This window comes from Elgaria multicarinata, chromosome 3 (assembly GCF_023053635.1).
Source record: "Elgaria multicarinata webbii isolate HBS135686 ecotype San Diego chromosome 3, rElgMul1.1.pri, whole genome shotgun sequence".
NCBI classification, from domain to species: domain Eukaryota; kingdom Metazoa; phylum Chordata; class Lepidosauria; order Squamata; family Anguidae; genus Elgaria; species Elgaria multicarinata.
The window spans coordinates 30,154,838-30,175,289 of record NC_086173.1 but is presented as its reverse complement, the minus strand read 5'-3'; the positions used below and the strand labels follow the sequence as shown (position 1 = coordinate 30,175,289).

The following is a 20,452-nucleotide window of genomic DNA, read 5'->3' as shown; positions in this document are numbered from 1 at the left end:
AGCAGGGAGTTGGATTCAATGGCCTTATAGGCCCCTTCCAACTCTACTATTCTATGATTCTAAGATTCGCACTTCTCTGAATTTTGCAACAGGGCTCTCTCATCAAAAGAGATGTATGAAATACATACGTTAGGGAAAGTAACTTTTAAAAAATGTATGACGTTAGGAAAATGCTTTGCAAAATAAAAAAAGGTTGGGACAAACCAGACTTCAGGCTAGAGAAGTTCTGAAAGTTCGAGACAAGCCAAACTTAAGATTGGAAAAATGAGACGAGGAAAGAAACTGAAATTGACAGATTTCCCCATCCCTGTGTCCACGTCCCAGTTCTAATCTATTGGAGTGAGGAGGCAAAAGGAGGGTCAAGCTGCCCCCTGCCCCCCAGCCTTGTCAAAGCAATTTGTGTGACCCACTCCTTGCCTTTTCTTCCCAATGCAGGATCAATGGTAACGTTGCAGAGCCCCATAACCTGGGCCCAGTTCTCTAAGGTACGTGGCTCTCCAGCAAACTGGTGGCTGCTGGCCATGGTGCAGCTTCCCTGTTAATGTTTCCTCTCTGCTTTTCCCACAGGATACCCCTTCCAGCTTCTCCTTCTGGACCTGGATTGACGGGATCTTGCTTCTCATCCAGGACTACCTGCTGAAACTCTGGCAGAATGAGTAAGAAGCGGGAAGGGAAAACGTGGTAAAAAAAGGAAGGGGAAGAGGAAACCTTAGCGCCTTTTCTTAGCAAGATCTCGAGAAGTCCTAGACCCAAGCCTACCTTTCAGGGCAGCCTTCCCCAGCCTTGTGCCATCTAGAAGTTTTGGACTTTGATTCACATCAGCCCCAGCCAATGGTCAGGTATGCTGGGAGTTGCAATCCAAAACATCTGTAGGGCACCAGTTTGGGGGAAGCTATTCCATGGCAATTACCAAACTATGTGCCGTGTGAACGCTGCTTCTTTAGCGGGATGGTCGCCCACCTCTATTGCTTGTCTGAACAACGACCTGAGTTTTGTGATATTCTTTGAAAATAGAGTTTTTAAAAAACCAAACATTTCTGGGGCTTTGTGCGTGTTCACAAGGAGAGATTGCAAATCCTAGATCAGGAGTAGGCAACCTGGTGCTTTCCAGTTGTTTTGGCTAATGGTCTGGCTGATGGTCATGGGTTACGTAGACCAAAGCATCTGGAGGGCACCCGGTTGCCTCTCCCTGCCCTAGATGACAGGTACCTTTCCTCCTTTATGAGCAAAAAATAGCCCCTTATATTTGCAAGTGGGGGGAGGGGGTCACTGGCAGTGGGAGGGAACCCCAGATCTCTACCCCAGACAGGCCACCTGTTGTGGGAGGGACCATCGCTCAGGGGTAGAGCGCATGCTTTGGATTCAAATGGTCTCAGGGTCAGTCCCCAACATCTCCATGCCAGGCTAGCTAAAACCTTGGGGAGCCATTGCAGTGTAAAGAGAATACTAGTCTAGATCAGGGTGAGCAGAACATAGGTTTCCAGTTTTTTGGGACTTCAACTCCCAGAAGCCCCTGGCTAATGGTCAGGGGTTGAAACCCTAAATATCTGGAGATCTACTTTCTCCCCATCCCTGTTCTAAATAGACCAACCATCTGGCTCACTATATACCACCTGACTCTGTATTCGGCAGCTTCCTATGTTCCAGAAGCGACGATGCTTTGGACAGGAAATGATGCTTCTGGACAGGGAAAATTACCAATCCTTTGACCTCAGCAGGAAATGACTCTTTTTAGCATGACTGGCAGTTATCCTGTCAAGTTCTGGAGTTGGCTGGGCTATGCGCCTGGTAGTGAGTTGGTGCTGGCGGTTACAACGGCAAGGTAAGGCACAGCACTTTTTCATGTAAGGAAGACGGGTCATTCATAGGTACATCAGAAGCTGCTTTATACTGAGTCAGACCAATTGGTCCTTCTAGTCCAGTACTGCCAACACTGACTGGCAGCAATGGCTGTCCAGAGTTTCAGGCAGGAGTTTTTCCCAGTCATACCGGGGGATTGAACCTGGGACCTTCCACGTACAAAGCAGCTGCTCTGCCACTGAACTATGGTCCTTCCCAGGGTTTTGGGCACCTGGTGGTGGCATGCTGCAGTTCACCTGGACCCTGTTGCCCCAGGCCTTACCGAGAGATGCAGAGGGCAGGACGTGAGCTGGGGGGGTGGGGCCCTGGTGTTTTTAATCTTCTACCTAGTGGCCCTGTGGATGTGGACCAGGAAGGTACTGGCGGAAAGAAACTAGGCTAGAGATGTCAGGAAGGAATTAAGGCAGAGCAAGGGTAAAGTATGGCTTTTCCTGATAATTTCCCCGAATTTCACCTTAGTCTCATCATGGGATTTGTCAGCCGCAAACGTGAGAAACGTTTGCTGAAGACGAAGAAGCCAGGCACCTTCTTGCTTCGTTTCAGTGAGAGTATCTCACATGGTGGCATCACCTGTACCTGGGTGGATTTTGACGACGGAGGTGAGTTCCTGACATTCCATCTGTCCTGCCTTACTTTCCTGTACTCTTGCCTGATGCTTTGGGGAACACAGGACATGTTGCTTTTGCCTGTGAAATCAAGGGATGGTTTCCCCATGCGTGGCATCTCCAGGGATTTCCAACATCGTGACCACTTTCATGTGCCATCGGCGGCTGATTGAGCCTGTGGATCGTGGTGGGCAACTTGTGGCCCTCTGGATGTTTTGGTCTGCAACGTAACCAGTGGTGGGGGATGATGGGAGTTGCAAGTCCAAGCATCTGGAGAGCCACAAGTTGTCCACCCCTGTTGCATATTATCTCATGTGGCCTCAGATACGACGCTTTTCAGTGGACCTGATTCCACACATTCTGTTCCCAGTCAGCAAGTGCAGAGAAAACAAAGAATGTGGGGGTTGCATTTAAAGACTACCTGCAAACAGAATGCTGCTACTAGGATGCTAACGGGGACCACACTTTGGGATCCTGTCTTGCCTGTGCTTAAAAGAGCTGGACTGGCTTCTACCAGTCCATTTCTAAACCCAACTTGAAGTGCTGGTGCTTGCCTTTCAAACACCAACGTGGCTTGGGACTCGTGCCTGAAAAATCACCACCTTTCGTATTAACTGGCCAACGCAGTAAGATGGCCTGCAGAGGCCCTCCTGTGGGTACCCCTCCCATCTGAACACAGGCGAGTGGTAACTGGGGAGAGGGACTTCTCTGTTGTGGCCCCCATCTGTGGAACTCTCTCCCCAGGGGAGTTTTTTTGCCTAACGTCTTCCCAGTACAAGGCAAAGTCTTCCTTTGTTTTCCTGAGTGTCCAGTCAAAGATTTTTACTGCTGCTTTTGTCTGGCTTGTGTTTTTTAAATGTATTATTTAGCTAACGCTTCCTTACATTTTTTTACTTTTTGTAAACTGCCCTGATAAATGTCCATCGAAAGGGAGTGGCTGCGTTCACATGTCATGCTAACGCATGGTGGCTGGCAAGCTAAGCTGGAGAGGTGGTTATGCAAACAACCTACTGTGCTCCCATCATATGATCAGGCATTCAAGCTACTCAGAGTAGTTATTTCATCCTCCTTGACCCTACTCCTCCTTTAGTCCTCCCACCAGCTGGGTAGGGATCCTAGCTTCTTTTATGGTGGGAATAGAGATTGCTTGAGAGGAGAAGAGCGGCGGCAACATTTTTGGCCACTCTTGCTGAGCAGCTCTGTAGGCGATCTCCATAACCCACACTGTGCAACAGACGACACACTAAGCCACCATAGGTGAAATAACCCTTACTGCGGACTGTGGGTTCTCAGAGTGGCTTATTTGGGGGAAATAAACCACCATGGGGGGATGACAATATGCTAACCCATCATGGGTAGTTCCAAAAACTAAACCATCAGTGGTTAGCGTGTTGTTCACGCAAACTGATAATTATTAACAAAAACAAAATAATGTGTGAAACGAGCCAGGGTTTCCTAAAATGAATTGGTTATACACCCTCAGTCCAGGTCAGTTTTCTGAACTTATTCCATGTATCTGACATAGGCAGTCAACTAACTTAGTTTTAAGTCTTCAAGGGCATTACAACCATCTTTATCTTATGGCCATCGATGTGTTTGTAAACTCCACAGGCTCTGCCAAGTTCAGTTCCGTCCAGCCCTACACCAGGGTGGAGCTCCAGTCCTTAGCGCTGCCCGACATCATCCATGACTATCAACTCCTGGCTGAGGAGGACATCCCTGAGAATCCCCTCAAGTACCTGTATCCTGACACTCCCCGGGATGAAGCATTTGAGCCTTACTACAGAGAACGCCGGGAAGGTATCACTTGCTGCCTGCCAGCTTCTCCTTCGTGGTCCTGCTTGTGCCCTGAGATCCGGGGCACTCAGGTGTGCTGCCTTTTCATGTAGGCAGGGCCTGTATGTCAAGGATGGGCAGGAAGTAGGTGTTTTGGACTTCCAACTCCTGGCATTCCTGACCATTGGCCATGCTGGTAGGGCCTTCTGGGAATTGAAGTCCAAAACATCTGGAGATCTACCTCCTGCCCACCCCTGCTATATGTATTTCCTGAAGTTCCTGCTGGACATCAGGAAAAACTTCCTGACTGTTAGAGCAGTATGAAAATGGAACCAGTTACCTAGGGAGGTCGTGGGTTCTCCCACACTAGAGGCATTCAAAAGACAGCTGGACAACCATCTGCCAAGTTTGCTTTAAGGTGGATTCCTGCATTGAGCAGGGGGTTGGACACAATGGCCTTATAGGCACCTTCCAACTCTACTATTCTATGGTTCTATTGCACACTTCTGCACTCTCTGTGTGCGGAATTCAGAGTCCGGAGAATTTCATTGCCCTATGATGGGAGATTTAGAATAACTGTTGTAGTCTTTACAACTGCTATGGTGATGAAAGTAATGGCTGTGTTTTCCTTATATAATACCACCAATGTCATGGTGCTTTACAGAGCAATCTAATCTCAGGGTGAAAACACACAAAATAGGAGCTCAGAGCAAATTCTTTAGCTCTGACTTTGGGCTCCCAGCTTTGCAACTGAAACGATAAGCATGTATGACAGCAAATCAAAGCTATTAGTCTTGCAATTTCCCTTCCCTCTCGCCCCTGGTGCTTCAGGTAGGGTGTCTGCCTTTTTTCTAAATATATTTTTAGAAGTGCTGCATGAAGGTTTATTCATTTATCCGTCGATGCATTCATTCAAAACATGAAATCCCTCCCCACAAAGTGCAAAGCTGTTCCAGGGATTATTATTATTATTATTATTATTATTATTATTATTATTATTATTATTATATTTATTTGTATCCCGCCTTTTGCCCAATGCTGGGCCTCAAGGCGGCCTTACAAAGTTTAAAATATACATTGGGGGGGGGGGGAGGGAAACAAAACCATAAACAATTAAAAAATACACAACAAAATTATAAAACATTAACATAGATGGAGGGCTGGATTATTCTCCAAAGGCCTGCTTGAACAAAAAAGTTTTAGCCTGCTTCCGAAAGCCCATCAAGGAGGGAGCCAGCCTAGCTTCCCCAGGAAGAGAGTTCCAGAGCACCGGAGCAGCCACCGAGAAGGCCCTCTGCCATGTTCCCACCAAGCGTGCCTGTGAAGATGGTGGGACTGAAAGAAGGGCCTCTCCAGAAGATCTCAAAGCACGGGCAGGCTTATAAGAGAGAATACGTTCTTTCAAATAACCTGGACCCGAACCATATAGAGCTTTATAGGTCATAACCAGCACTTTGAATTGTGCCCTGTGTACATACGTAAATTGGCTTTAAAGGCCAATCTTTTCAGTCGCTATTAACAATCAGATATATATATTCTTTTGATAAGAAATGTTTTGTACGAATGTAATAAAATATCGTATACAGAGCACTTTGTCCTCTTATAAATTTGAAAAATGTTTCAAACAATTTACATATGTACACAGGCCCCTGTGGCAATATGTCAATCTAATTTTATAATAAGAATCTATTTTTCTTAACTGTTGTTCCTACCACGTTTGATAGTATGTATTTAAAATGTTTACAGGCCCCTGAAGAAGGCCTTGAAAAGGTACAGGCCGAAACGCGTCGGGCTTTACAACCTACAAATAAAAAGTTCAGCATCCTGAGAATTCGTTTCTCCCTTCTTTTCACTTCATTGGATGCTTTCCCCCCCCCCTGATTTTGTTTTCAACGTCACACTAGGCAGCCTCAGCAGATGACCCTCTGAGGACTTTAAGTGGCGGACTGGGACTTGGGGGTGGGGAGGCACTCCTTGAGGGACCTGGGACCTTGACTATGTAACACCTTAAAGGAAATATCCAGCACCTTATATTTAAAAAGTGGATAGCAGCTGTGGGGAGGGTGGGTGTGGATTTGATCTGGATCGTGACGGAGGGAGGAGCTGAGGGAATTCGACCCTTTGCCCTTTCCTCAGACCCCGTCCAGGTTGCCCTGTCCACCCGCTATCCCACGGTTGTTGTTTGTGTGAGAAAAGCTCCCGTTGGCAATGCTGGGATCTTTGCTCCTCATGAAAGTAGCAGTCGTAGAGGGGCCTGATTGGGACTGTGGCAGGAAGGGGCAAAGGGCTTTAAAAAATGCCACAAAGGCAGCTTCCACGCAGAAGTTGTTTACTTTTAAACAGCCACACAATGACTAATTGTGGGAATCGAGTGACTTTCCCCCAAAGCACCGAAATAAATGACAGCAAAACTTCACGTCAACAGATCCAAGCCCACCGATTTTCAGTACACTTCTCAGTATGGGATTTGGGTCATGTTTGAGCAGACTTTAACACAGAATCGGCTGAGCGTTGCTGATAACGAACTGAGCACAGTGTGTTCTTGGACGAGGGCTGGGGCTGCTTCTGACCATCCACCCTACACAATCCTGTTCTATTCTCTCCCCCAGGGGACCTGATGGAAAAGAGGAAATATCTGAACCGCCGGCTGATTCGAGTCTCCTCTAGGTAAGCAACACCATCTTGTCCCTTCTCGGCTTCCTCGGGTACCTAATTGCCACGGTTCTGCTCCGGGTTCTTTTTGGACTAGCCTGAATCCACTTGCCCGGTTCGATCCCATCTCTTGGTGCCTATTTCTGGGCGTTTGGGGTTGCATCATGAGCTGTGAACCCTCACTTCATCCTCTAGGCTTAAAGGCCTTCTACACGAGCCTTGATGTGTATCCAGAGACCCTGGCGGAATGTACCTCCACCCAATATTCAGCAGTTTCTTCCCTCCGCCACTGCTCGATGCACTGTGCCAAGCCCACTCTATTCAAGAGGGTCCCCTCACTCTGTGGAGAGGCTACCTAGGGGCGAAGAGGAGACAGGAAAGTCATCTAGCATTAACCCCCTTCTGCCAGTGATGCTCTGGATCTCATGACCCTTCTGTTGTGGGGTCTAGGTTAGGATTAATTCCAAGTTTTAGGGTTGTTTCCAAATCTGGATAGAGTGGAGTCTTATCAATCCTGCAGTAAAATTTAATATATTTGAGAATATATATTATATATATATATATACACTTTCTTTAAAAAAAATCCACACCATATACTGTATGTGTACATGTGTATAAATTGTTTATATTAAGCAAATTTTGTGTGTGTGTGTGTTGGGGGTTCTCTCCAACCTTGCTGCTCTTCTTTTCATTTCTCGATTTCCGTTTTGTTCTTCCAATACTTTTCCTAGCCTATTGGAAAGGGGGATAAAAGTGGGCTGGGACTTGCAACGCTTTGAAAGAAGAGGGGCAGTTTATTGGTATTTATGGCATTTGCAAGCAGGAAATCTACAGGATTTTGTGTGTATGGCTATTGTCATTGCAGACCTACACAACTGCACAGCCATGAATACCCACATGCTTTATTTTAAAATCTCCATCCCTGTGCAGCAGTGAAGCAGACTAAAAAAAAAAAAAGGCACTGAAATTTCCATTTGTCCCATTAATGCTGCGTCACTCCACTGTGGTTTATAAGTCCACATGCTATAAATACAAATGATAAACCTCACATTGCTGTACAGATTCTTCCTATTTGTTCTGCACTCGATCATATTATAAACACAGTTGATACTGTGCTGTATTCATCACTGTGTACCCCCATTGTGTTTTGAAAAAATACTGGCACAGCAGTGCCTCCCAAACAAGACAGGCTCTAGTGTAAATTACCTCCCAGACTTGTGTCCCAACCAATCATGTCTCTGCTTCCATTTCCCTCCATTGCACTGGCTCATCGCTCACGTCCATCTAGGCAACCAGGAGAAGCTGAAGCTGTAGAGGTGAATGGAATACATCCTTTAGATGACGTGCTCTTGCCCATTGACGAAGACATTGATGAAATAGAGCATGAAATTAAAGCCCTTCTAAAGGACTGGCAAGGTGAGTGGTGGATCTGAGGCGCTCTTGAGGGTGGAATCTCCATTGTCCCAGAAGTGTGGTGGCAACCTGTCTTGGGACACGCAGTTTCCTCTGGGGATACAGTTGCAATGCTTCTGGTTTCCGTTGTGGCTCTCCCCAGCCCCAGTTCCCTATAGCTCTTCCATTTTTCCCTCTTCAGTTCCCAGCTGATGCTGTTTCCCTTCTGTTTTTTTCAGATCCTTTCCTTCCAACACCAGTTGAAGATCAGAACCTGGAACAGCCAAACTATTCTGAGCTATTTTCGGTAACCGACATACCAGAACTAAAAGTTTTTGAAGAAGATTTCCAGTGTTAGGCTCCCTTCTCTGCTCTCTTTGGATAGCACAAGCAGGGATGATGAGCATGATAATTTCTGCCTAAACCTGCAGCCCTCTTCCCAGCGAACTGCTAATGTCCTTCCTCATGCCCCAACATTCATCCACTCCAGGAGGATGCTGAAGTAGTGGGGAAATTTGAGACTCCAGTTGCTCTGAATGGCCGAGTGGGGCGATAGGCTGGAAAGGTGCCGTTGACTCCACGTCTGTATCGGTACAGCCAGACTATAACTGGGTTTCAGGTGCAAAATGAGAATACGAAAGAGCTGGAGTCAACCAGATGAGACTGTGGGCTGGGCAACCAGGGATCATTTCTACTTGCCAGCGGAAGTATGTTAGAAGTGCTCCTGAAAGTGAAGAGCGCCCACCAGGGGTGCAGAGACTCTAGCCCATGGAGCACCCCAATCCGGCCTGCACATCTTCTTGCGGTTCCTCTAAGGGGCGGGGCTGAGGCTCCAAGCTCCGCCCTTGGAGGAATTCCTTCGGAAGACATCCCCTGATCTGAGATTGGAGATGACAGTGGGAATTCCCCTGCTGGCATGCGCCTTACAGGAGAGATGGCAGCAAAGCTCCCTTCTGTCCACCTCACCCCCTTCATGCACCTTTCTTTTACAAAGTACTGCCCCCCAACTTCCCTGCAAGTAGTTTGTACACCATGAGAACCCAATCTTTTACTTCCTCCCCCCACATCACCCCAAAACCACCCCGACTCTCTTTTTTTTTTAAACTCCTGCCCAGAACTGTTCAAAAACTGGTTTCCCCTGTAATACTCCCTCACCTTAGGCAGGCTTTGTTCTTTGCACTCTCCCTTCAAAAGGGCTTCATTGGTGCCTGAGCAGGAGCCCGTTTTCACCAGTGCAGCAGCTCTTCCATAAACAATCTTTCCATCTACAGAAATCCACTCCAGATTTTCTTTCCTGGAGTGAGTTCAGTTTGGGCTAAAGCTGCTGCTTCCCCCCCCCCCCCCCCCCGGTCTCCCACATATGAGATGACGGGAAGAGAAGAAAGGAGCCCCAAAACGGAAGCAGCTCTCTGTTTGCAACTGAGGGATTTGCAGAGGGGAAAAAAGGTCTGCCCTGCTGCACTATAAAGCCAAGGAGGGCAGCAGAAAAGGTTTAAAACGGGCAGGTCCCGTTCTATCAGAGAATCGGGGTTGGGCGGACGAGGGGATGTTCCGGCAGGATTAGCAGGGGCTAGTCTCTCACTCTGGCTTACTGGCTCAGATAGGGGAAACATCAGCAAGTCTTTGTTGGGTTTTGAGAGAGGAATACCACAGGTGTATTTTGGGGTGCTTACAGCAAGCCTTTTATGGCACCACATCCTGCCTCACCCAGAGGATTTTAGTAAGGAGGCCTCCCGACGTCATCGTCCTCTTCTTGTTGTAACCCTTCCATGGCTGCTTCTGTCTTTTTCCTTACCGTGGGAAAATTAATGAAGGGAAAAAAGATGGAAAACGCTGTACAAGGCCTTCCCGTTGGTCACGCTGAGAGCCCTCCCTCTGGAAGCACCTTGGATAGAAGTTGGTCTCCCAGAATTCAATTCCAGATTACGGGGTTGACTGTCGTTGTTGACTCCTAGAAAAGGGCTACTATTTCTTGCCTATGTGATGCCTGCTTGCTCAGCCTGTATGTTTGTGAATAACCTGGTAGTGCAAAATACCATTTATGTCTCCTGAATGTTTATGGGAAACTAACACTCAAGCTGCACTGAAATTTTGAGAAGTTGAGAGTGCAAGCCAAATGTCTTGGTAAATGCAAGAATAGGTAGCGGTTGCATCCAAACTAGCCCTTTTTTCCCCTTTCTTTTAGGTTTGGCATAGGGTCTTTTGTTTGTTTTTAAGCTTTAAACATTTCTGGGATTTTCTATCTCCCCCTTTTTTTCCTTTTTTTTTTACAGAGCATCCAGATGATGTCATCATTTGTTGCAGTCCAACATTTCTTGAGTTGTCTTCCCACATTTCTTTAGGTGTGATTTGTGATGGTGGGTTGTAATAAAATGCAGTTGCAGCACCAGCCTGTCTAGAGTGGCATTTTCATTCTGTGATTATTTTCATTTTTGCAAATGCCATTACCAGTTTTTCCTTAACAAATCAGCAATTAAAACCCTTCCCCCACCCTCACCCACCCACAGTTAACACGTTCCCAAGCTGCACTGCAGATGAAATACTGTTTTCTGTACAATAAAATTCAGAAATGGAGCCCCAACCAGGGACACCACCAGTGAAAAACAAACTCGAGGAAAACTGGGCACACTGTAACAGCTCATGTCCTAAGCTGGGAGGCCCTGCCCGCCCGCCCCCCCCGCCCCCACCCCCCAGTTTTATTCCTTGCATGGTACAAATGGAATGATACTTGTGCATAAAGAATAATATCTTTATTTGAGGAAAAACTTCCTGACAGTTAGAGCAGTACAACAATGGAACCAGTTACCTAGGGAGGTTGTGGGCTCTCCCACACCAGAGGCCTTCAAGAGGCAGCTGAACAACCATCCGTCAGGGATGCTTTAAGGTGGATTCCTGCAATGAGCAGGGGGTTGGACTCGATAGCCTTATAGGCCCCTTCCAACTCTACAATTCTATGATTCTATGAATCTTGCAAAATACATGCATATTTCTAATGCATACATCATCCTTCAAAAGGGGATGGATAAGACAGTATGAAAATGGAAGGAGTGGGGTTCTTTAACAAACCTGCCCCCTTTCAATATTAAAAGTTGGCGCATAACGTCCCTACATATTCTCGAGCCGCTGGCATATCAGTGCCCAGCAGGGATCTGGCCACATAAATAAATTAAATAAATACATATTTAAATAAATATATTAAATAAATACGTTAAATAAATTGAAATATAACGGAGCACGCACAGGCTGCCCTCTAGTTTTGGGGATTATGGATTCCCTCTTAAAGCTGCACAATGGGAAGCGACTCTGGCTGCCAGAGAGGCGAAGCGTTGCAGACGCCACAGAATGAGTTCCTGCAGTTTTTTTTTCATCCATAATGGTACAGGGTTGGGGCTGATGGTTTCGGTGTTGCCTCCGTCCTGTCAAAGATAAAAGCACCTGAGTTAAATAGGCTTCCTTCTCGCACAGATTTCTAGATTTGCCGCATTCTCTTACGAACACTCATCCCACTTTGTAACATTGTGGTCTAACATGAGTGCTGGTGGACACCTCTCTTGGCACTCCGTGCCCCTCCCAATTTTCATTTTATTTCTTAAGGTTTTTCAAAATGGTTTGTCCTTAAATGGTAGGTTGCCATACTGCAAAGCAAAGTGCCGCCTTCCAGCTCCATCTTCATATGGGTTCCACAGATTGCTTTTGTGTTTTGAAGCTCAGAACCTGTCTCTGCCATAGAATTAGGCTCTTGGGCAAGTTACTTTTCCTACACTCCTGCCATTTTGCATGCTGGGAAATGAGTGTTTTACATCACCATGGCCTTCATTTTATGAATGGTCAAGCCAGATCACGGTTTCCAATGGGCCTTCTATTACAATGTGATAAACATCTGTGAAGTTAAAGTATCTCTAAATGGAGACAGTGGGTGAGGCCAAGTGATCTCATGAACCTCATTCTGGGTCTGGAAGCGAAACCCACCTGAACTGCAGGAACTATGACTAAGCTCAAATACCCCACTGTTGCAACGTGTGGCTCCTTGGATCCAAGGATTTGGGTTCTGTCATGCCATGCCTGCATTATCCATGCTCACATTGGACAAGACTCCCTCCCTGAGCGACTCTACCTTCTCCCCTCCATTGTCACCAGCTGCTATTGCTCCTCCTCTGGCTCTCTTTTATCCTTGCTATCACTTGCTTGAAAGGCAGGGAGCACGTAGGCCATGGCATCTACTGCCCCTCTTCACCACCACAACTATGGTCTGATCCAGAGGGAGAGGAGGTGAACAAGTAGGTTGCAAAGGAGGGGCAACTCCAGGGGGTTCTCAACAATGAGCCGCTAATGAAGAGTGGGCTGTTGGCCTCTGCCCCACCATGCTGGCCCTTATTCCCTACATACCTATCCAGTCTGTACCTCTTAATGTTCTGCTGCTTTCTTGGCACTCCCCTGCCGTCCCTCCACAGCCTGATGCACAGGCATGTTACTCCAACTACCACCTTCCCAAGGGTGTTTCCACGTCATAGCTCTTCTTTCCCGTGCAGCTACTTGAGGTTGCCATTTCCTGAACCCCCTCAAAAAATGAATGCTGCGATTCAGTAGGACTAGTTAGTTTCACTGGTATGCCAGTTGAGAACCGGCTGTTGCCTACCACGGATGAATCAAGCAAACGCAAGGGGTTGGCAGTTGGGCTGCATGGATCATGTCAATTTGAGAATGGCAGGACTGATGGCCATACTTTTATTTGGTTCTCATTTTACGATAACTTGTAATAGAAAACGAATGGGGGAACTGCTGTAAAGTGTGTGTGTGGGAGGGGTTTCTGCACCATGCTGGGGAAATGTATGTGTGTGGGGTGTGTGTGTGTCATTATCTAACTGCCCCTCATCTTGTCTTTTAACCCTGACACTTTCAAACTCCTAGGGTGACCATATGAAAAGGAGGACAGGGCTCCTGTTTCTTTAACAGTTGTATTGAAAAGGAAATTTCACCAGGTGTCAATTGTATATTTGGGAACCTGGCGAAATTCCCTCTTCATCACAACTGTTAAAGCTGCAGGTGCCCTGCCCTCTTTTAAATCTGGTCACTCTAGTATAGCTCCTGCAGCTTTATCTATTGTGATGAAGAGGAAATTTCACCAGGTTCTCTATATATACAAATGACACCTGCTGAAATTCCCTTTTCTATTCAACTGTTAAAGATACAGGAGCCCTGTCCTCCTTTTCATATAATCACCCTAAAACTCTTTCCATTATCTAGTGTGGCCAGGTGTCCTCTTTCACAGAGGGCAGTCCTCTATTTAAGGTGATGTCTGCCTGAAGGGCTGTCCTGTTCAATCCCAGCTTAAAGATAAAAGAACCATCCAAAGGGGGAGCTCCTGGGACCTTGAAGTTGCCCATCAACCGTGAGCCACAGGACAGCAAGCTGAGTGGGCACACACAAGGGTCACCTGGTCAGTCTGCCCCATTATGAAATTGTATTCCTATTTAAATTATTATTTCTAAATTTGCTTTTACACATGTAAATTGGCTTTTGCAAATTTCATGCAAATCTGTATCCTCTGTCCTCTTTTTTTGGTGATGAACGTAAGAAAAGCCCTGCTGGATCAGACCAAGGGTCCATCTAGTCCAGCATTCTGTTCCCACAGTGGCCAACCAGCTGTCGGCCAGGGACTCACATGCAGGTCATGAGTGCCGTAGTACCCTCCCACTTGATGCATTTCTTCTGTTCTGGTGCTGCATAAGTAGCCACCCTCACCAGCCATCCTAAACTGCTCTTCATCTCTCTGGCTTGAAAACTTAATTTCCATAGAGCGGGATCCTACCAAAGTTCATATGTTCATCACTCTTCAGTGTTCTGACTGAACTGAGCCCGGGATTGTCCATAAGAGGAGGCTGAAGTCTTGGTTCTACTAATCTCTCTCAAAATCTTAAAGAGGAACTTCTCTCTCTTGGGGAGAAAAAGGGTCTCTTATTTTGTCTTTCTTGGAAGGCTGCAGCCTTGGTAGCCTGGGAGAGTCCTTCCTTTCTCAGTTCTGAGTAAATGCCCTTAGGGCTGTGTGCTGTAAAAGGCAACAGAGTTGGTCTGTCCAGCTGCAAAGTTGCAAAGTCTGTCCTAAAAGCACCTTTGCCTTACACCTTGATGCTTACTATCATGGCAACCCTCAGGCCAAACCCCTTCCACCACATAACATACCCACCTTTGGAAGGAGCAGCAACGATTTATTCAAGGCATTTTGAAGCTCAGCTGTTAAGCTTGCATTGGTATAATGAACGAGAATGTCACGGTAACGCTGAAGTCCCTCGTGGATCTTTATCAAGCAGCGCTAAGAAAGAAAGCAGGAGCCAACTGTCACTTTTATTTTATTTCATTTTAAATGGCAGTCTCACAACACAGTAAATGATCTGGTCTGGAAACATGGCAGATACAGCCCTGATCAGTCCCTTCGATGGGAACTACTGAGAATCCCACTGAAGAGCAATCACAGTTTGTTTTTCAATGCCAGACTCAAATTTACCTGTAAAAAGCATCTTCTGGTCTGGAAACTCTGTTCCCTAATCCTGTGTTCTTTTAAAATGTTTTTTATAATGTATTTATTCTTTTATTTGTTCACCACTCTGAAATCTTTGGACAGGGAGCAGTATATAAATATTATAAATAAATAAATTTATTATGAGACCTGGCTGTGGATACTTAGGGCCAGTTTGCACGATGCAGCATGCTGGAGGGATTTGCATAATTCCCCTTGCTGGCATGTTTTGCCGTGGCAACAAGCCACTCTACAATAGCCGATGGGTCTGGGTTGTTAACAGTGGGCCTGTTCAGACGACACGCTATGCCATAGTTAGGCTGCTAATCCTTTTGCAGCTAATGGTTAGTGAGCATGTTTAAACTGTGGTTATGTAGCCACCATGGTTAGGGATGGTTCACATGACATGCTAAGTCATCATGTTTAGCTCAAAATGCTTAACCACTGTGGTTGTCTGAACAGGGTCAATGTAAAAAGCCATCCTCACAGGGTTTGTATAAGAAGGTGGGCTGCATCGGCAATGATAATTATGCAAATCTCCCCAGCAAATCCCCCCTCATATACTGGGTTCATATGAGCAGCAGGGAAAATAAACCACAATGGCTTATTTCCCCCTCCATGATCATATGAACCCGGTATCAGGGTGCTTACAGGCAGAGGGCTCCTAGGGCTACCAGCTGGAAGGCATTGTGCAGCAATTCTGTCTTAACAGTCTTTTAAAAACACGCCAACAAACATTTTGCATGGGAATTCAGTGGTAGCGAACAAGTCATTTTTAAGGGAAATTTGCCTCATTGCCAAACTCATGATAAGCTTCTGTCTAGGGAACCCTAGCTTTCTCCAGAAGGCAGTTTCAAACCTTTATGCTAATGCAGCCTTTTCTGAACCTGACTCCCACCAGAAGTGTCGGACTACCAATCATCCACATCCAACACCAAATAAAAATCTATTGATGGATTGCTGACCTTTGTAGACTTAACCTGGGGGCTGTCTATACCTTTTAAAAGCCCTGTGGTGGGTGCTGTGACTGTTATATGACACAGCAGCCACCTTGCAGCCACCATGGGGCTTTCCCACAAAGCTGCATACTAAAAAAGTCAGGGACTTATCCTGATTTTTTACGCTGGGGCGAGGTGACTACGGCCCTTCCGCTATTGGACCTTGCTCTGGTGTCGAAAAGCCTGAAATCAAAAGTACACCAGCTACAAATAGGCAATATTTAAATGACATCTGTTCTTTTGGTTATAATAAAGAAATATGGCTGCTTGATTTCGATCAAAACAGTTACCGTGTCATTTTTGGCCAGGGAATCTGGATCACAGTTGTCTTGGCATTCAATCCGCTGGGGAAATGGAACACGGTGGTCTTTGATCTAGATAAAAACAGAGGCACTGAGTGTAAGGGGGTGAACATCTAGCATACTTGGAACCCAGCCATATGTGGGGGGAGAATTCAACCATCCCTGCCTTCTGAACCTCCTATCTCGTCTTCTCTCTTTTTCATCTCTGCTCCCTCCCCAGCAGTTCCTTTCCCCGACAGCCACCCAAATCCTATGGATGTCCTCTTGTAGCATCCCAGCTGCCCACTTTCACAGATCCTGCTGGTGCTGCTTTTGGTGTAGTGCCTGGAAATTGTGGATAAGTCCAGTACAATCATCCAAGAATGCTCAACCTTTCTCCTACAATGTTCTGTTGAGTGGAAGATCTGCCAACCTGTCACTTTCTCAGGATTGTTGCCTGGTTGGACCTAGCCTTGGAAACCACTAAATGGGCTTTAGCAATAGGAACAGGCTGCCCTACCACCAGCAGAACACAAGAAGCATTAGTACAGGGCTGGGCAGACGGTAGATCTCCAGATGTTTCGGACTTCAGCACACAGAAGCTCCTGGTAGCGTTGCCAATGGTCAGGAATGCTGGGAGTTGAAGTCCAAAACATCTGGGAGATGTCTACACAACACCGCTTTCACTGCCGATCCCCCCCCTCCCCAAACTTGCAGCATCGCAGTTGTGAAATGACAACCACCACGATACATGGGCAGGATTGAATGTGGAATATCCTGCCTCAAAACTTCACAGGATCGGTTACACGGACATAATGTGCAGCAAATAGTGCCTAATGATGGTACTCTGAAAGTATTTCTTCTTCTTCTGCTCAACTTTGTAGCAGCAAAAGGATACCTCTGTGCACCTATGCAGCTTCGAATGAACCATGTGATGTGATGCAATTCGTTGTTGTTTTTCCATTTAATATTCTAATATTGCAGTACCATTAAGCCCTCGTCTTCACATGATTGTGGGGGAAATCCATCCTTTTACCACAGCCTAACCACTTTGATGTAGCATAATTCAAATGGGTTAAGGATAATGAATCCACATAAAGTTATCTTTAGTACAGCATTGCCCAACCTGCTGGCCTCTAGATGTGCTGAATGATGACTCTTCCCATCATCCCCAGCTGGCTGCATCTGTGCTCCTTTGTAGCTGTGAAGGTTTGAATCAACAGGCTTCCCTCCCCCACTGCCTTGCTCATATGCTCATAAAATGAAATGCAGGAGTTACTTCTGAGAAGACACGAAAACATCTGCCCTCACACACCCCTCTCCCCCCCATGGTGGCAGCTGTGCCCCTAAGCATGGAAGTAAAAAAGCCTGAAGTACCCCATATTGAAAGTGCACAACTGTGAAATAGTGCAGCAATAAAGAGTGGAAAGGCAGCAATTGAGCCCACATTCGCAACAGCGCAGTTTCAAAGCAGCAGAAAGATAATTGCATGGGATCAAAAAATTAAGAGGGTTCTTGGTTGCAGACTGGTTGTGGGGGTTAAAGGTGAGTCGTGGCTGGGTCTGAAAAGGTTCAAGGTTGCAGGCTTGGGGTGAGTAAAGGTACACTAACGGTTAAAACCAAACAAAGAAATAAGCACCAGACATTACGGGTTTCTTTAGATTATGGGGAAATCATGTTTCCTTTCTGGAGCTTTGCTTCCGGCTTCTCTTGCGCAATCATAATAGGGCTGCATTACATGTCTGGAGAGGTCTATAATGGAAAAATTCCCCTTCTCTTGCTGCTCATAGCCTTGAATGGGACAGCACCCTCTAGTGGGTGTTTTGTAGTGCAACTTCCCCTGGACATGGTAGGAAATCCGGAGATATTTCAGCAGACTCAAGATATCACACTTTGTTTTTTTTTTAAAAAGTCACAGGAGACGTGCAGGAGGTTGCTGTTTTGTCAAAAGGACCCGCAAAATTCCATGAGTGGCCAGTCACAAGTGTGCCTTATTTTTCTAGTGTGAAGAAGCCCATATAATCAAGGCTAAGCACAGTCCCACCCCCGCCAAGGTTAAAACCAGCTGAACCCCACCTAGCAGCACCTCAGCCTTAGCTAATACAGGAGCCTCCCCCCAACCTGGTGCCCTCCAGATGTGTTGGACTACAACTCCCTGCAGCCAGCTGGGGATGATGGGAAGAGTCATCATTCAGCACATCTAGAGGCCAGCAGGTTGGGCAATGCTGTACTAAAGATAACTTTATGTGGATTCATTATCCTTAACCCATTTGAATTATGCTACATCAGAGTGGTTAGGCTGTGGTAAAAGGATGGATTTTTCCCCCAATCATGTGAAGACGAGGGCTTAATGGTGCTGCAATATTAGAATATTAAATGGAAAAACAACAACGAATTGCATCACATCACATGGTTCTAAAGTTAAGAGAAACAAGATCGAAATGGAAACTCATAAAAGCATGCTATGGTGTTGCTGGTGGAGGGCAGGGGGAAGTGGTGGTGTACAATCCAGTTGAATTGGGTCAGACTTCTATTTTTATTGATTCTGAGAAGAATATAGATCACTGAAAGTGGTTCATAATTAAATGGATTATTTTGTATGAGAAAATGCCCCCCTTGAGCACCATTTTTGGTAGAAAGGCAGGGTACAAGGCAAATAAATGAATAAAAATCTGGGCTGTGTCTACATTGATGCCGCATTGCCTCCCCATTCCCCCCAAATCCTGCATTATAGCTGCTGCAAAGCCGCAGTGATAATTACACGGCCGGAGGCCCTTTTCAGCTGAAGCCTCATTCCCCCCCCCCCCATGCTGGGGAAGTGAATCAGATTTAGCGGCGGGGGTGATGGTGGTTGTGCAGGGGTACCACAGATGTTCCTAAAATCTTTGTCCCATTCTGAATGGAGACCAGAAGCACGCTGTGACTTTGACTTGCTGCGTCCCTCAGATGCTTTGGAGCAATTGAAAAAGTCACGGTAAAAAAAGACGCAGCGAAAAAGCGCAGGTTTTGGGGGGGGGGCGGGGGGGGAAGCCTGATGTGGCTGTGAGTTGGCAGCTCCCTCATTTAAACAACCCGCCTGCTTGCAAAGGAGGAACTCTGCCAATGAGCTACAGCCCTTCCTTCCAGGATACTTTGCTGTGAAGGAGGCTCAGGCGCTCCAACTCCAACAAGTGAACCCACCAAAAGCCTAGGATGACCTGAGTCTCTTGGATCCGGGGGCGGGGCGAGGGGTTCCCAGTTTGCCTGTTCCAGCCTTCCTTCATGTAGTTCTCTCCTGATGTTTTGGACTTCAATTCCCATTGGCCCCAGCCAGCATAGCCAATAGTCCGGAGTGCTGGGAGTTGTAGTCCAAAGCCTGTGAAGGGTACCAGGCTGGGCATGGCTGGCCTATTCCATGGTCCAGGCTAGGGATGGGCGAACAAGCGAACACCACCTTGAAGGTCACCTCGCCTTGCTTCCCACATCCATTTGTGGTCTTTTTGGAGTTTAAGTCAAATGGGAAAAGTTTTGAGTGGGGGAAATGCACATTTTTAAAAGGGGGGGGAGCACACTTTCCCCTACAGACTTAAGCCTGAAAACGCACACTTTTTTTTTTTTAAAGGGCATTTTCCAAATGTGAACAGAAGTTCAGGAATTTGCCGACATTTTTGGAGAACGTCTTCTCCTGCTTGTGTTCAGGGGCTACGAACGGGACACGTTCGGACGATCTGCGGATGTAAACAATGTTCCCGCCTATCCCTAGTCCAGGTTCCTTTTCATCCACGCTGTTCAGTGCAAACGATGGATTCTGTCTGTACTCACCACAATCCTCTCGGTGCTGAACTTCCACAGCTCATCCAGGATCTCCGTTGAAGCTCTTTTCCACTGCTCCCAGGGAGTGGCCCTTTCCCTGCGCATAGGCACACCCCTGGAAGCAGCCACCAGCACCAGCAGCAGGAGGAGGCCAAGCAGGTCACTCCCCAAGGGCTTCCTCAGGTTGCTCTTCATCTCTTGAGGAGGTTCAGCTGAAGCCTAGGATGGTGCTGGAGGACTTGGCTTGAGACTGGTAGGCTGAGGAATGAGGATCCTCATTTATATGTATGTTGCTGCCACAGGTGACTAAGGCAAAACAATGGGGATTTCCCCTCTGGGCTGACAGGTGGGGGTGGCACTACAGGGCAGTGATGTCAGGGATCAGAACTAAGTCCAGCAGGCCCCATTCGCCGTGACATCGCTCAGTCCGGTGGAAAAGCAGAAGTGATACAGATCTCTGGGCTCTCCAGTGTGGATTGTTGTGGGTAACCTCAGAGCTCAGCTCATTTGCCTAATCGTTCCCCGTGTTAGAACACCGGCAGCTCCAAGAAGGGTGGGCAAATCACAAATCCCCCTTTCCTC

At 46.8% G+C, this 20,452-nt stretch overlaps 2 protein-coding genes across 4 annotated transcripts in view; one reads left to right on the top strand and one right to left on the bottom strand.

The window, feature by feature from the left end:
• The window catches only part of STAT2 (signal transducer and activator of transcription 2), a 38,465-nt gene extending 27,791 nt beyond the window's left edge, over positions 1 to 10,674 (top strand). For all 3 annotated transcript variants that reach the window (XM_063119834.1, XM_063119835.1, XM_063119833.1), the window contains exons 18-24: positions 436 to 485; positions 568 to 656; positions 2,320 to 2,459; positions 4,077 to 4,265; positions 6,851 to 6,908; positions 8,182 to 8,309; positions 8,525 to 10,674. In XM_063119834.1, coding sequence (XP_062975904.1) covers positions 436 to 485; positions 568 to 656; positions 2,320 to 2,459; positions 4,077 to 4,265; positions 6,851 to 6,908; positions 8,182 to 8,309; positions 8,525 to 8,643 — 773 coding nt within the window. In that variant the 3' untranslated portion in view covers positions 8,644 to 10,674. The remainder of the gene's footprint in view (positions 1 to 435; positions 486 to 567; positions 657 to 2,319; positions 2,460 to 4,076; positions 4,266 to 6,850; positions 6,909 to 8,181; positions 8,310 to 8,524) is intronic.
• Positions 10,675 to 11,548: 874 nt separating this feature from the next.
• IL23A (interleukin 23 subunit alpha) lies at positions 11,549 to 20,065 on the bottom strand. Its single transcript, XM_063121453.1, has 4 exons — positions 19,880 to 20,065; positions 16,088 to 16,171; positions 14,470 to 14,595; positions 11,549 to 11,701 (listed from the first exon to the last, which is right to left on the bottom strand). The coding sequence occupies exons 1-4, from the start codon at positions 20,063 to 20,065 to the stop codon at positions 11,549 to 11,551; spliced, it is 549 nt and encodes a 182-aa protein (XP_062977523.1).
• Positions 20,066 to 20,452: the final 387 nt, after the last annotated feature.

Bases quoted from the DNA above. Each gene is read 5' to 3' on its own strand.
- IL23A (XM_063121453.1), bottom strand. From the start codon at position 20,065: ATGAAGAGCAACCTGAGGAAGCCCTTGGGGAGTGACCTGCTTGGCCTC. The intron at 16,172-19,879 runs GTGAGTACAGAC...GTTTTTATCTAG, and splicing joins TCAGCACCGAGAGGATTGTG to ATCAAAGACCACCGTGTTCC. The intron at 11,702-14,469 runs GTGGGTATGTTA...TATCTTTGACAG, and splicing joins CGTTGCTGCTCCTTCCAAAG to GACGGAGGCAACACCGAAAC.